Here is a 14508-nt window from a genome sequence, read left to right on the forward strand (position 1 = left end):
TCCCCCCCCCCAAAGACTTTTTTTGAGACTTGGTCTCACTATGTAGACCAGGCTGGCCTCAAACTCTCAGAGATCCATCTGCCTCTCTTTCCCAAGTGCTGGGATTAAAACTGTGCACCACCACACCTGGCCACATTTTAAAAATGAAGGTATGTGTTTATCATATATGCACACATTGAGTACCACAGTATACCTGTGGCGGTCAGAGGACAGCTTGCAAGAGTTGGTTCTTTCCTTCACCCTGGGGATTCCAGGGATGGGTTGTCAGGCTTGGCAGCAGGCACCTATACCCACTGAGCTGTATCGCTGGCCCATCTCCACTTGCTTAACTTTCCCAACGGGGAGCCCTATGAGGGCTGGAGGCAGGAAGCTTTGAGGCGGTGAGGACAGGGCTGCTCCTGCCCTCTGCTACCGAGCAGCTCCTCCACACCAAGACTAGTGCTGAACCTACCAGTGGGAATTAGGGAGGCTTCACACTTCCACCTCTAAGGCATGTTTGAAAGAGTGTGGTGGTGTTTGCCTCTGGGAAGGGGAAGGGCTAGGTATGAAATGGTTATCCCCAAATGTATTTTTTTTTCCATAAAGCATGTTGTGGGGGGGGGCATAGAGACAAGAGTGTTGCAGGTGTCAGTCATTCCTTGCCTTTTACCTCATTTGAAACGTATGTGTACGTGTGTGTGTTTATGTGTATGAGTATTTTACATATATATATATGTATATATATTATATATCACGTGTATGCAATGCCCTTGGAGGTTAGAAGAGGGCATCGAGCATCGTATCCCCTGGAACTAGAGTTACAGATGATTTGTTAGCTACCATGTGGGTGCTGGGAACAGAACCTGGGTCCTCTACAAGAGCAACCAGTGCTCTTAACTGCTGAGTCATCGCTCCAGCCCTGAAACAGGGTCTCTTGTTTGATGCTTCACATACAGGTTTAATTGGTTCCCAGGTGCCATTGCACCCCCCCCAAAATGATATGCTACCTTCCACCCTGGTACCCCTAAGTTGGTGGTTTGGTCCCTGGCTCCCACCCCATCCTTAGCAACCCAGGCCAGTTGCCCTTCCACCCCAGCTCCACTGATTTCTGGCTTGTATGTACATACATCTCTTTGTCCCAAGTTTGGGGATTTGAAGAGGTAGACCTGGTGATCTTGATGTTGATTGGGGGATCAGGGAGCAGAGGGCTTGAGTGTCCCACATGATGATTATAGTACAATTTGTGTGTTTACCGTTTGACTGCCTTTGTCAGCTGGTGGACATGAATTTGTGGTTTCTGGGAATTAGTGGATAAGGGACCCCACGTTTACTCTGACTTTTGGGTCTGTGGTTGGAGTTTGGGATAGGAAAAATTTTAGGTCCAGTGAGATAATGGTTCTGTGGATGAAGGAGCTTGCTGCACAAGCCTGGAGACTTGAATTTGGTTCCCAGAATCCACTTGAAGGTGGAAGGAGAGGATGGACTCCCCAAAGTTGCCCTCTGACCGCCACTTCAGCTCACACAACATGCCATACATACACAGTAATAATAATAAAAAGAAAGGAGAACAGTCCCACTTTAGATGAGAGAAGATGAGACTAGGGGAGAATTTTAAGTTTTGGAAAAGGGCTTGGGAGATGGCTCAGTGGCTAAAGCACTTGCTGTAGAAGCGTGAGGACCTGAGTTCAAATCCTAGAACCCACGTAAACAGGTGGCCTTGGAGGCCCTCCTGTAATCCTAGCATTTGGGAGGTGGACACAGAATCCCTCAGCAAGCTAGACCAAATCAGCAAGCTGGGTTACATCGAGACCCTGCCTCATTATATAGGTGCGGAGAGTTTAGGAAGACCCCCCCCCCATCCAATGCCAACCCCAGACCTCAAGCTTGTGTGGCAAGCACTTTCTGACCTGACCTATCTCACCAGCCCTATATTGCTGGGGCTGGAACCTAGGGCCCGTGCATGCTAAGCATATGCTGTACCACTGAGCTAGGTCACCAGCACCACTAAAGCTTTTTTAAAGTGATTGCTCTATGGGGCTAGAGTGATGGCTCAGCGGTTAAGAGCACTGACTGCTCTTGCAGAGAACCCGGGTTCGATTCCCAGCACCCACATGGTGGCTAACAACCATCCATAACTCCAGTTCCGGGGAATCAGATGCTTCTTCTGACCTCCATGGGCACTGCACGACACGGGTGCACTTACATACATGCAGGCAATATACTTCATATACGTAAAATAAAAATATTTTTTTTAAATGATTGCTATAGGGGACAGGAGAGGAAAAAAAGAAGTGGTAAGAAAAAAAGCAAGGACTGCTCTTACAGAGGACCTGAGTTCACTTCCTAGCACCCATGTCAAATGGCTCACAATAGCCTGTAACTCCAGCTCCAGGGGATCCCAGGCCCTCTTTTGAACTGGGGGCACTTGCACTCACTTGTCGGTACCCACACACAGACACACGTGCACATACATACACATAATTTAAAAATAAGAAGCTGGGTATGGTGGCACACACCTTTAATCCCAGCACTCACCAGGCATAGGCAGGCAGATCTCTATAAGACTGAGACCAGCCTGGTCTATGTAGTGAGTTTCGGGCCAGCAGGGGCTTGAGGGAGACCCTATTTATAAATAAATGATTGATGTAAGCCAGGTGTGGTAGTCCATCCCTGTAATCCCAGCACTTGGGAGGTGGAGGCAAGAGGATTGTGAATTTGAGGCTAGCCTGGGCTACATGAGACCTTGCCTCTAAAAACTAAAACAAGAAAGGTAAAATTTAGCATTTGAGTTATTTGTACCTGTACATCTTGTGGCGTTAATACAGTCTCAGTGTGGTGCTGCTGTTGGCTGTTGCCACCATCATCTCGATTACTGTCTCTTGTGCTGGAAAACCCTGGACCTATTCAGCACCCACCAGCAGCCACATTCTGGGTCATTGACTTTGACCTGCCCCCATCCCTGATTCCTGTAAGAGCAATCCTACAGAGGTTGTCTTTCTTGGTTTGATTTGGTTTGGCTTGGGGGGTATTTTATTTTATTTTAGACAAACAGGGTCCCATCATGTAACCCGGGTGGGCTTTGATCTCACAGATCCACCTGCCTCTGCATTTCAAGTGCCAAAATTAAAGGCAAAATTAAAACCACTCCCAGCTGTTAATTTTGAGGTGTTGTGTAGCTCAAGCTAGCCTCAAATTCACCAAGTAGCCAAGAGTGCCCTTGAATTTCTTTGTTGTTAACTGCTTTACTTACGTATTTATCTAGTATGTGTGTGTGCGCACCTGCTATATGGGATGCACATGGTGGTCAGAGGACAGCTTTTGGAGTGGGTCCTGGAGGTCAAACTCAGGTCAACAGACTTGGCAGCAAGTACTTCTAGCTGGCCTTTTGGGGTTCTGTAATTTATTTTTATTTTATGTATATGAATATTTTGCTTGCATTATATAAATACACCACATGCCTGCAGAGGCCAGAAGAGGGCGTCGGATCACCTGGAACTGGAATAACAGACAGTTGTTAGCTATCATGTAGGTGCTGGGAACTGAATGTAGGTCCTTTGCAGGAGCAGCCAGTGCTTATAACTGCTGAGCCATCTCCCCAGCCCGTTTTTTTAAGGTTTATTTTAATTTGTGTGTACATAGGTGTCTGTCGTATGCAGCATATGTACAAATGTTCACAGAAGCCACAAGAAGGGATCGGATCCCCTGAGGCTAGACTTAAAAGCACTAGTGAGCCTCCCTGCATGGCTTCTGGGAACCAAACTCAAGTCCTCTGGAAGAGCAGCAAGCGCTTTAACTGCTGAGCCACCTCACTAGCCCTAAATCCCCCAAACTGCACTTTTAATTTTTTTTTCAATATTGAACCCAGGGCTTGGTGCACGCTAGGCAAGTGCTCTTACCACTGATGTACACCCCAGCCTCTAGTTTTTGTTGTTTGGGGGTGGGCAGCTTGAATTTCGGCTCCTTCTGCATCTACCTCCCAAGTGCTGCGATCACAGGCATGCAACACTTGCTTTCTGCAGTGCTGATACTCGAATCCAGGGCCTCATGTGTGCTAGGCAGACACTACCAACTGAGCCACAGCCCCACTCCCAGAGTTTGTCTGTGACTAGCTTATTTCACTTAGCATCATGTCCTCAAGGTCTGCCAAGTCCCAGGTCCCCTCAGGGTTCTAGTGTAGAGAACTGAGCCCTACTCTGTGGGTGTGGAGGTCTCCCTGGGTACAACATGGGCTCTGTGCCACCAGGCCCAGCCAGAACTCCTTCAGTTAGGGCACCTATCTCCCTCTGACTTAGGTGCTCTAAGCACCCACATCTAGTCACCCTAGACCCTAGAGTGTTGGGATTCTGGATGGTCCCGTTGCCTGGCACCTGGTCTTGGTTCAGCTACAGGGAGCAGCCTCTTTCTGAGGCTGTCTAGTGGAAACCCCTCTCTTTTTTACCCTCCTAGATTCCTGGAGTCCTGCTGCAGATGGGCATTGTAGAGGCGCACCTGTCTGTCCTTCCTCCCAGCCAGTGACGGAAGCCCACGCACACCCCCTAGATACTACCCACCATCCTTCTCTGCTCCTACCCCTCTCAGATGAACCCTGTCCTGAGAGTCCCTTCCCCGGGCCCTTAGGAGATCCTGTCTTTGCTGCTGCCACCTCTGCCTCTTGTCAGCCTCAGTGACCCTGAACTTGCCTCCTTTACGGTGAGGGGCCCTCCCTCTTCCAACTACTGTGAGACTGCTCTTCCCACCTTTGGCTTTTTTCTGAGGGGACAGGTTTTGTTTGTTTGTTTGTTTAATACGTATGGGTATTTGCCTGCATGTATGTAAGTGTACGCGTGTCATGCCTTAGGAGGCCAGAAGAGGGTGTCACATCCCCAGGACTGGAGTTATAGATGTTGTTAGCTACCATGTTGGTACTGGGAACTGAACCTAGGTCCTCTGCAAAAGCAGCCAGTGTTCTTAAATGCTAACCCATCTCTCCAGCCCCTGAGAGATAGTTCTTGATCTAGAGGAAGGGGTTTAGGGGTTGGTTCCCATTTGGTGATCCAACTGTGTACTATGGCCATACCCTCCTGCTGCAAGCCTGTTGTATGTGCCTGTCTTTGACTCTGTAAGATTCTGTTTCTTTTTTGTTTGATTCCTGCCCAAACCAAGTCTTCAGATTCTGATATCAAGGCAAATCCCGATTTCCCCCATCCCCTTGGAGAAATTTTGTTCCAGGGATTTATGTTTAATCTTTCTCGTCAAAAACTGACCTTTTTCTCTCTAGGATATATATGGCCCCAGTGGCTCTTTATTTATTTTATTGAGTCTAATATAGCCCAGGGTGACCTTGAACTTGGTGCATAACCAAGAGTGACTTTGAAGGAATCATTGTGTTGAGTCCTGGTGGCATAGTTACTTTTTTTGTGATGCTAAAAGACAGTCTCTATCTTTCATAAAAAATGCTTTTAAATTAATTTTATGTGTATGAATGTTTTGCCCGCATGCATGTAAGTATATCCATGTCATTCAGTGTCCTTGAAGGCCAGAAGAGGGCATGAGATCCCCTAGAACTGAAGTTGGGGATACTTCTTAGTTGCCAATGTGGGTGCTGGGAATCGAACGAACCTGGGTCCTCTGTTAACCACTGAGCCATCTCTCTAATCCCAATGGTTTCCTTCTTTGCCTGTTTACTACATTCTGTACCATACTCTCTATCTCAGTCTTTTTAGCCCAGGCTGACTTTGGAACTTCCCATTCTTCTACCTTAGCCTCCCAAGTAGCTGGGATTATAGGCTTGGACCACCAGCCGGTCTCAGCCATCCAGTGAGACCTCCAGTGATCAGCAACCATGACTATACATCAGGCTTATGTTGCAGCTGTGGGACAAAGGTAGGAGGCCATGTGGCTCACTGATGTAACAACCCCCCTTCCCTCATTTCTTTCTCCCTAAGGATCTTTTCCAGATGTGAGTGTCCCTCCCAGGTGCTGCTGAGGCCAGACCAGGAGCCAGTGACTTGAGAACTCTAGTTCACTCCAGTCCAGGTCCTACACAGAGGAAGCCTAGCCCCCATTGCTTCCCAGGGCAGGACTACCAGGTGAGCGTTGGGCCCCAGGAGGAGGCCCCCCAAAGTGGCAGAAGGAATTCGAGTTTCCCTGTTCCCTTGCTTCCCCAGGTCTGTCCCCTGCCCCGACTCGACTTTGGTTAACTCATGGTGCGAGTGGTCACGTGGCTAGTGTAGGTGAGTTCTTCCAATGCCCAAATGGCTCACAGGCTCACTTTCTAGCCAGAGGTCTGTCAGTCATGCCCAGCAAGCTGGTAACCCCATGGCTAACCTACAGAGACTCACTGTTGGCCTGATGGCTCTATGTACCCTGTCTGTGATCCTTCAGGTGTTTGGACAGTACAGGCCGGGTCCCCCTCTTCCATTCATCCCTGACTTCCAGGAAGCACCCCCTCCAATCCACGATGGCTGCAGAGACACTCAACTTTGGGCCTGAGTGGTGAGTCACCCCGGCTTGGCCTGTGGAGAGAAGCTGGGGTGGTGGAAAAGGGCCACATGGACCTCGGTCTCTCTTCCATTTTGTGTGGGTTCTAGGCTGAGGGCTCTTTCCAGTGGTGGTAGTGTGGCCTCCCCACCTCCATCCCCTGCCATGCCCAAATATAAGCTGGCCGACTACCGCTATGGGCGAGAGGAGATGCTGGCTCTCTATGTCAAAGAGAACAAGGTAGGTGTTGGGGGAGTGGCTCCCTGCCATGCATCTCTCTAGTGAGCTGCCCTGCAGTGTGTAATGTCCTGCTGTATCACAGGTCCCCGAAGAGCTACAAGACAAGGAATTCGTGGCTGTGTTGCAAGAGGAGCCTCTACAGCCCCTGGCCCTGGAACCTCTGACAGAGGAGGAGCAGGTGGGGCCGGGCCGGGCTGGGCATGGCTTGGGAAGATGGAAGCTGATTGGGTGATGGGTCCTCACTCCCACCCCTGGCTCCCTCCTCAGAGAAACTTCTCCCTGTCAGTGAACAGCGTGGCTGTGTTGAGGCTGATGGGCAAAGGGGCTGTGCCTCCCCCAACAGCCACCTCCCGTGGCAGGGGCAGCACACGGAGCCGAGGTAGAGGGGTGACTCCATGTCTTGGGGAAGGGGTTGTTGAGGGTATAGAGGAACACTCTGGCAAGTCCTCTTAAACCCAGATGTGTCCCATCCTCCAGGCCGTGGGCGTGGTGACAGCTGTTTTTACCAGAGAAGCATTGAAGAAGGTGATGGGGCCTTTGGACGCAACCCCCGGGAGATTCAGCGCAGCCAGAGCTGGGATGACAGGTGGGATTGAACAGATGGAGGAGGACAGAGGTAGAGCAGAGGGGGAGTAGGGTTGGGCCAGGATCCCCTAGGGTGTGGCAGGGGGTGGGGGTGATGTCTTAAGGGAAGGACCAGAGAAAGATTTACTAGGTGAGCCCTGGTCAGAGCTCTCTGGGCTCAGCCTGCCGTTTCCTTCTGGGCTCTGTGATCTGTTTGTGTGCTTCAATGGCTCCCTTTTCCCCAGCCTGATGTCTCCTAGTTCCCCCGGCCCCCCTCTGGGGGAGGGGATGCTAACCAGCATCTTTCTCTCCCACAGAGGTGAAAGGCGGTTTGAGAAATCTGCAAGAAGGGATGGAGGTATGAGAATGTTAAGCCTGGTGGACAGTGGGGTAGAGAGGCGACTGAGAAGGGTGACCCCCAGATAGAGGGTGGTAGGGGAGACAGGAGGGCCTGGAGTAGGCTCATGAGGCTTTGGCACCAGGTGGCCATGATCTGATGATTATCTGTCTCCCTACACCCCAGCACGGGCTGGGTTTGAGGAGGGAGGCGCTGGCCCAAGGAAGGAGCATGCACGCTCAGACAGTGAGAACTGGCGCTCACTAAGAGAGGAACAAGAAGAGGAGGAGGAGGGCAGCTGGAGACTAGGGGCAGGACCTCGGCGAGATGGTGATCGCTGGCGCTCCTCCAGCCCCGGTAAGATGGGCAAGGTGGGGTTCAGGAGCTGTCCCCCATGGCTGGGAGGAGAGGGCAGGTGCTGGCTGGAGATCATTTGGGTGGCAGAGCATCTTGGGGGCTTCCATGCTGGTTGGGAGGACCCAGTGAACTGGAGAAGGCAGATTGTGGCTTGACAGGACACTGGTTTTTTTTTTTTTGCCTTTCTCAAACTTTCTCTCCCAGATGGTGGCCCCCGTTCTGCTGGCTGGCGGGAACATGGGGAGCGGAGGCGAAAATTTGATTTTGATTTGCGAGGGGAACGTAGCGGGTGTGGTGAAGAGGACGGGCGGGGTGGGGGAGGCAACTCTCACCTCCGGAGGTGCCGTGGGCTCGATGGCTTTGAGGATGACAAGGATGGGCTCCCGGAATGGTGCTTGGACGATGAAGACGAAGAAATGGGCACTTTTGATGCCTCTGGAGCCTTCCTGCCTCTCAAGGTACCCACCTCAAGGACTGATGAGAGGTTGGTGGGAGCTGTCCCCTGGCAACCTCCCACTATATGCCTTCTACCCCTTTTCCACACCAGAAGGGCCCCAAGGAACCCATTCCTGAGGAGCAAGAGCTTGACTTCCAGGGCCTGGAGGAAGAAGAGGAGGAACCTTCAGAAGGACTGGATGAAGAGGGGCCTGAGGCAGGTAAGTCTTCCAGGTCTGGCCAGGAAGAAGCCTGAGAATCTTAGGCTGGGACTGGTGGGCAAGAGGGATCTTGTTGCCAGGCCGGTCACTGGCTGCCCACCTACCTACCTGTAGGGTCAAGTTACTTAAAAATGCCAAGCCAGGGGGCTGGAGAGATGGCTCAGCAGTTAAGAACACTGACTGTTCTTGGAGAAGACCCAGGTGCGAATCGCAGCACCCACACGGCAGCTAACAACTGTCTATAACTCCAGTTCCAGGGGATCCGACAGCCTCTTCTGTCCTCGGCAGGCATTGCATGACACGGGTGCACTTACTTACATGCAGGCATAACACTCATACACATAAAATAAAAATAATAAACAAAATTAAAAAAAAAAAAAAGCCAAGCCAGGGCTGGCAATAGCTGGCTCAGTAAGTGAAGGTGCTTGCTGCCAAGCCTGAAAATCTGAGTTTGATCCCAAGAATCTATATGGTGGAAGAAAAGAAGCACCGCCAGGAAGTTGTCCTTTGACCTCATGACCACATGTGCATGTACACACATACACACAAAATGGATAAATGTGGTGGTACATGCCTTTAATCCCAGCACTCGGGAGGCATAGACAGGCAGATTTCTGTGAGTTCAAGGCCAGCTGGGGCTACAGGGTGGTGCCCTCTCTCAAAAAACTAACTAGGTAAAAAAATGCATATGATCAGAATGACCTTTGGCATCCCTCGGAAGCTCTATAGAGCCTACAGTGTCCAACAACAGCCCTTCATAGCATTGTGGGTCCTGCAAATGTCCCACAGAATAGGACCAGGGAGTCACTGTGCACTGATGCTTGGTTTTCCACATCCACACTCACATCACGGAGTGGACCAAAGTTATGAGGAGGGACATACTAACCAAGGTCTTATTTTCCCCTTTGTTTTTATTCTGTGTGTTCTTGTGTGTGAATGTGGGCCCACCTTGCACGTGTGTGTGTGTGCGTGCGCACGCACAGTGTATGTATGTATGTACAGACCTCTAGAAGACAACCTCAGGTGTAGGGCCTCCCCATTCCCTTGAGGCAGGCTCTTTTTGTTGATTTCCACTCCCTGTACCAAACTGGTTGGCCCACGAGCTTCCAGGATCTCTCCTACCTCTGCTTCCCATTGTCCCATAGGAAAACTGACATTCCAGACACACACCACCAGGTCTGGCTCTTATGTGAGTTCTGAGGATTTGAACTAGGGTCCTCAGGTTTGTGAAACAAGTGCTTTTATCCACTGAGCCTCTGCCCCTTTGGTTTTGAGTTCAGTATTCCCTCATCACCAGGTGGAAAGGAGCTGACCCCATTACCACCTCCAGAGGACAAGTCTAATTCCCCATCCCCACTGCCTGCCTTGGGCCCTCTCTGGACGACAAATGGGGATGGTGACGAAACAGTGGAGAAAGAGCTGCCTGTAACTGAAGGTAGACAGGAGGGTACTGCCAGAGAAGGCTGGCCAGGGGGTGGGTATTGAAGTGGGGCTCTATTGAGAGTCCCTGCATCTAGAGGGTGCATAGGGCTGTCTTGACCCCTTCTCTGCCCCTCCCTATTTCTCTCTTCCCAGGAGATGAGATGAGGGCACTCCCGCTGAGTCCTGGGGTCGGCTCACCCCCTGGCCCACCTGTAGATCTAGAAGATGAAGAAGGCTTGAAGCACCTGCAACAGGTGTGGGGGTGTCTGCAAATGCTCCAGGGCCTCCCCTCCAGAGGTTCAGGGTACCTTCGTCCTGTCTGGTTGGTCTTTGGCCCCAGGCCCCTACCTCTTGGTGTTGCTGGGATTGGGCATCTCAGCCTGGCCTCTCTTCCTGGGCCCACAGGAGGCAGAGAAGCTGGTGGCATCCCTGCAGGACAGCTCCCTGGAGGAGGAACAGTTCACTGCTGCCATGCAGACCCAGGGCCTGCGCCACTCCACAGCTTCCACTGCCCTTCCCCTCAGCCATGGAGCTGCCCGAAAATGGTTCTACAAGGACCCGCAAGGGGAGATCCAAGGTAGCTAGCTGCAGGAGGCAGGCAGCTGCAGGGCGGGGTCGTGTTTTATTTTTTTGGAGGCATTGCATAGCTCTGGCTGGTCTGGAACTCCCTACATAGACCTGTCTGGCCTCACTCTCACAGACATCCACATGCCTGTGCCTCCCACGTGCTAGGATTAAAGGCATGTACTGCATTCTTCCTCTAGGATCTGTCAGTGTGCTCTCTGACCCCAGTGGCCTCTCCTAATGGCCCTCACACTCTTGTTCCAGGCCCTTTCACAACCCAAGAGATGGCAGAATGGTTCCAGGCCGGCTACTTCTCCATGTCCCTCTTGGTGAAGCGGGGCTGTGATGAGGGTTTCCAGCCGCTGGGAGAGGTGATCAAGATGTGGGGCCGTGTGCCCTTTGCCCCCGGGCCTTCGCCACCCCCGTTGCTGGTGAGCATCATCCGCAGGTTGCAAGGACAGACAGTAGGGGTTGGACGCAGAACCTCAGAGGCTGTCTTCCCCACCACCTGGCATGCTGGATATGTTCCTGCTGGGCACACTCACATCAGGCATGTTTCACCTCCCACAGGGGAACATGGATCAGGAGCGGCTGAAGAAGCAGCAGGAGCTGGCTGCGGCGGCCTTGTACCAGCAGCTGCAACATCAGCATTTTCTTCAGCTGGTCGGCAGGTATGGGGAGCTGCAGGGCTTTGAATGGCTGGTGAGGGTGGTGGTCCTGAGTAGTCCACCACTGAGCCCCATGTGCCTCTGTAGCCGCCAGCTCCCGCAGTGTACACTCCGGGAAAAGGCAGCTATGGGGGACCTGACGACACCGCCGACGCCGCAGCCGCAGCAGCAGCAGCAGCAGCAGCAGCAACAGCAGCAACAGCTTACTACGTTCCTGCAGCAGCTCCAGGCTCTCAAAACCCCCAGGTCCATGCTATGTGACAAGGCCATCCATGTCTGAGTATACACGTGTGTGTGCATGTGCAATGTGAAGGTATACGTGAGGGTGAGGGTGTGCACATGTGTTTGAATGTGCATGTGTGTATATGCATTTGTGTTAGTGAATGTATGTGTGTGTGTATGTGTGTGTGTAAAGGTATGCATGTGTATGTCTTAGTGAATGTGCGCATGTGTACAAGTGTGTATGCATTGTGAGTAAATGTGTGAGTGTGCATGGTGTATGAGAGTGTGTGCATGCACGCACGTGGGGGAGGGGAGCAGGCCCCAGGTGGATGCAGTGTCCTCAAAGCCAGTAATTTGCTTCTTAGAGGTGGGGACCAGAACCTGCTCCCGACGATGAGCCGGTCCTTGTCGGTGCCAGATTCAGGCCCCCTTTGGGACTTACATACCTCAGCCTCATCACAGTCAGGTGAACGTCTAGCCTGGCCTGTGCCATATCCCAGCCCCCTCCTCTCCCTCCAAGTCTCTGCTGCTCACCCTCAGCTGCCCTGACTCCTGTCTGTGGGTGGCTGGGGAGCTTAGCTGGGCCTGGGCACCCTCCACAGCTGCCTGTCCCCCTGCAGGTGGTGAGGCCAGTCTTTGGGACATACCAATTAACTCTTCGACTCAGGGTCCAATTCTCGAACAACTCCAGCTGCATAAAGTGAGTGTTGGACTGGCCCGGTGGAAGGGTGGCTGAAGCTGGCAGAGCCTCCCAGTTGGAAATGGGCTCATGCATGTCTTTGTCACCACAGTTCCAAGAGCGCAGAGAAGTGGAGCTCAGGGCCAAGCGGGAGGAGGAGGAGCGCAAGCGCCGTGAGGAGAAGCGCCGCCAGCAGCAGCAGGAGGAGCAGAAGCGGAGGCAGGAGGAGGAGGAGCTCTTTCGGAGGAAGCAGGTTCGATTCCCCCATGCCTGTTCCCATCCCTGTCCCCTACTTCCCCAGCTAGCCACCCTCACCCGCTGTGTTTTGCAGGTGCGACAGCAGGAGCTGCTATTAAAGCTGCTGCAGCAGCAGCAGGCAGCGAATGTCCCCATGCCCCCTGCCCCCAGCTCCCCACCCCCACTTTGGGCTGGCCTGGCCAAGCAAGGCCTGTCCATGAAGACGCTTCTGGAACTGCAGCTGGAGAGTGAGCGACAGCTGCACAAGCAGCCTGCACCCCGGGAATCGTTGAGGGCCCAGGCCTCCAACCACCGTGTGGTGAGCAGCAACAGCCTCTGGGGACCTTTTCTGGGATGGGGGTCATGGGGAACTGAGCTCAGACCTGTGAAGCCAGAGCCTTGATTCTTTGCTTGACTGTAAGAATGTCCCCCTCTCCCTGGTCTTTACCTACTCCCTCTACCTGTGACCTCCCCCCAACAACCCTCCCACGCTAGGTATCTAGGCTTCCATTACTAAAGTCCTCTCCCCTAACTTCCTGCCATTTGCAGCAGCTTGGGGGCTTGGGCACTGCCCCTCTGAACCAGTGGGTGTCGGAGGCCGGTCCTCTGTGGGGAGGGCCTGACAAGAGTGGGGGCGGTAGCAGTGGCAGCCTGGGGCTCTGGGAGGACACCCTGAAGAGTGGCGGGAGCTTGGCCCGAAGCCTGGGCCTGAAGAACAGCCGGAGCAGCCCATCTCTCAGGTGGGCACCCCCACCCCACCCCCACCCCCCTGCTTGGCCAGGGTGGGTCAGGGAGGGAAGGATGCCTAAGTCTCTGGGTTCATCTGTGGCCTGCAATTTCCTCACCCACCTCAGTGACTCATACAGCCACCTGTCTGGTCGACCTGTTCGCAAAAAGACGGAAGAGGAAGAAAAACTGCTAAAGTTGCTGCAGGGCATCCCCCGGCCGCAGGATGGCTTCACCCAGTGGTGTGAGCAGATGCTACACACCCTGAGCACCACGGGCAGCCTGGACGGTATAGTGGGTACACCCAGCAGGCCATGCTGGTACCAGGGGCTCTAGACCTGCCCAACACCTGATTGTCCCCTCTTTACAGTGCCCATGGCTGTAGCGATCCTCAAGGAGGTGGAGTCTCCCTATGACGTCCATGATTATATCCGTTCCTGCCTGGGGGACACGCTGGAAGCCAAAGAATTTGCCAAACAGTTCCTGGAGCGGAGGGCCAAGCAGAAAGCCAGCCAGCAACGGCAGCAGCAGCAGGTGAGGTCTTGGGAGGACCTGGGAGGGGAGGGGAGGTGCCTGGTGCCCTCCTCATACTCCCTCCCTTTCTGTTACCTTAGGAGGCCTGGCTCAGTACCACCTCCCTTCAGACAGCCTTTCAGGCCAACCACAGCACCAAACTTGGCCCTGGGGAGGGCAGCAAGGCCAAGAGGCGGGCGCTGATGCTGCATTCAGACCCCAGCATCTTGGGTGAGCACAGGGTGGGGCTGGGAAGACACTTTGCTCTCCTTGTACAGGCCACATGGGGCCTGGGGGAGCTCACCTCACTTCTCCCTCCACTTCAGGGTACTCCCTGCACGGCCCTTCTGGTGAGATCGAGAGCGTGGATGACTACTGACCAGCCTGTCCTACCAGCCCCCTGGGCTTTCAGACCAGGGCAGCAGCAGCTTGGACCCTCAGGTCCCCAGCTTGCAGGCTCCCAGCCAGGAGCGGAGGAGAAAGCGGGGCAGGGTCCCCAGCACTTGCTACAAACCACACGATGCACCTTAACTCACCCACCACGAGGCACTTTACAGATGGGAGGGACTCTTTCTTTTTTCTCTTTAATTTTAAACGTTAGGAGAGACAAAAGTATCATTCAGAAACTAGACTGTAGACCCCTTTCCCCTATTGGGGGTAATGGGTGATGATAGAAGGTCCACAGAGGGGGTTTTTGTTTGTTTTTCGGTTTTGTTTTTTAAGAAAAATAAGAAAAATAATGAAAAAAAGTTAGGAGGCTGAAAAGAAAAAAACACTGTTATTTTGGGGCAGTGGGTACCAGGCCCCATGGACCTGTCCTGCCCAGCCTTCCCCCCCCCTCCCCCCCCCCCCCCCCCCCCCCCCCCGCCCCACCCCTCCCGCCCC

The 14508-nt window shown here is 53.1% G+C and overlaps 1 protein-coding gene across 4 annotated transcripts in view; it reads left to right on the forward strand.

The window, feature by feature from the left end:
- Gigyf1 (GRB10 interacting GYF protein 1) overlaps window positions 1-14466 on the forward strand; it is a 19002-nt gene extending 4536 nt beyond the window's left edge. Inside the window, exons 2-28 of one of the 4 annotated variants that reach the window (XM_029563189.1) lie at window positions 4426-4668; window positions 5904-6047; window positions 6126-6191; window positions 6343-6453; window positions 6549-6678; window positions 6761-6856; window positions 6946-7057; window positions 7138-7264; window positions 7560-7600; window positions 7766-7936; window positions 8141-8394; window positions 8484-8592; window positions 9890-10027; window positions 10168-10268; window positions 10420-10591; window positions 10843-11009; window positions 11149-11249; window positions 11334-11492; window positions 11834-11934; window positions 12089-12168; window positions 12260-12400; window positions 12479-12703; window positions 12934-13124; window positions 13239-13399; window positions 13481-13644; window positions 13725-13854; window positions 13950-14466. In XM_029563189.1, coding sequence (XP_029419049.1) covers window positions 6419-6453; window positions 6549-6678; window positions 6761-6856; window positions 6946-7057; window positions 7138-7264; window positions 7560-7600; window positions 7766-7936; window positions 8141-8394; window positions 8484-8592; window positions 9890-10027; window positions 10168-10268; window positions 10420-10591; window positions 10843-11009; window positions 11149-11249; window positions 11334-11492; window positions 11834-11934; window positions 12089-12168; window positions 12260-12400; window positions 12479-12703; window positions 12934-13124; window positions 13239-13399; window positions 13481-13644; window positions 13725-13854; window positions 13950-14002 — 3159 coding nt within the window. In that variant the 5' untranslated portion in view covers window positions 4426-4668; window positions 5904-6047; window positions 6126-6191; window positions 6343-6418 and the 3' untranslated portion in view covers window positions 14003-14466. The remainder of the gene's footprint in view (window positions 1-4425; window positions 4669-5903; window positions 6048-6125; window positions 6192-6342; window positions 6454-6548; window positions 6679-6760; window positions 6857-6945; window positions 7058-7137; window positions 7265-7559; window positions 7601-7765; window positions 7937-8140; window positions 8395-8483; window positions 8593-9889; window positions 10028-10167; window positions 10269-10419; window positions 10592-10842; window positions 11010-11148; window positions 11250-11333; window positions 11493-11833; window positions 11935-12088; window positions 12169-12259; window positions 12401-12478; window positions 12704-12933; window positions 13125-13238; window positions 13400-13480; window positions 13645-13724; window positions 13855-13949) is intronic. The other 3 variants (XM_029563191.1, XM_008832337.3, XM_029563190.1) reach the window with 3 other exon arrangements.
- The last annotated feature ends 42 nt before the right edge of the window (window positions 14467-14508 follow it).

The sequence above is a fragment of the Nannospalax galili genome, unplaced genomic scaffold, assembly GCF_000622305.1.
Source record: "Nannospalax galili isolate Female #2095 unplaced genomic scaffold, S.galili_v1.0 scaffold675, whole genome shotgun sequence".
Classification (NCBI taxonomy): domain Eukaryota; kingdom Metazoa; phylum Chordata; class Mammalia; order Rodentia; family Spalacidae; genus Nannospalax; species Nannospalax galili.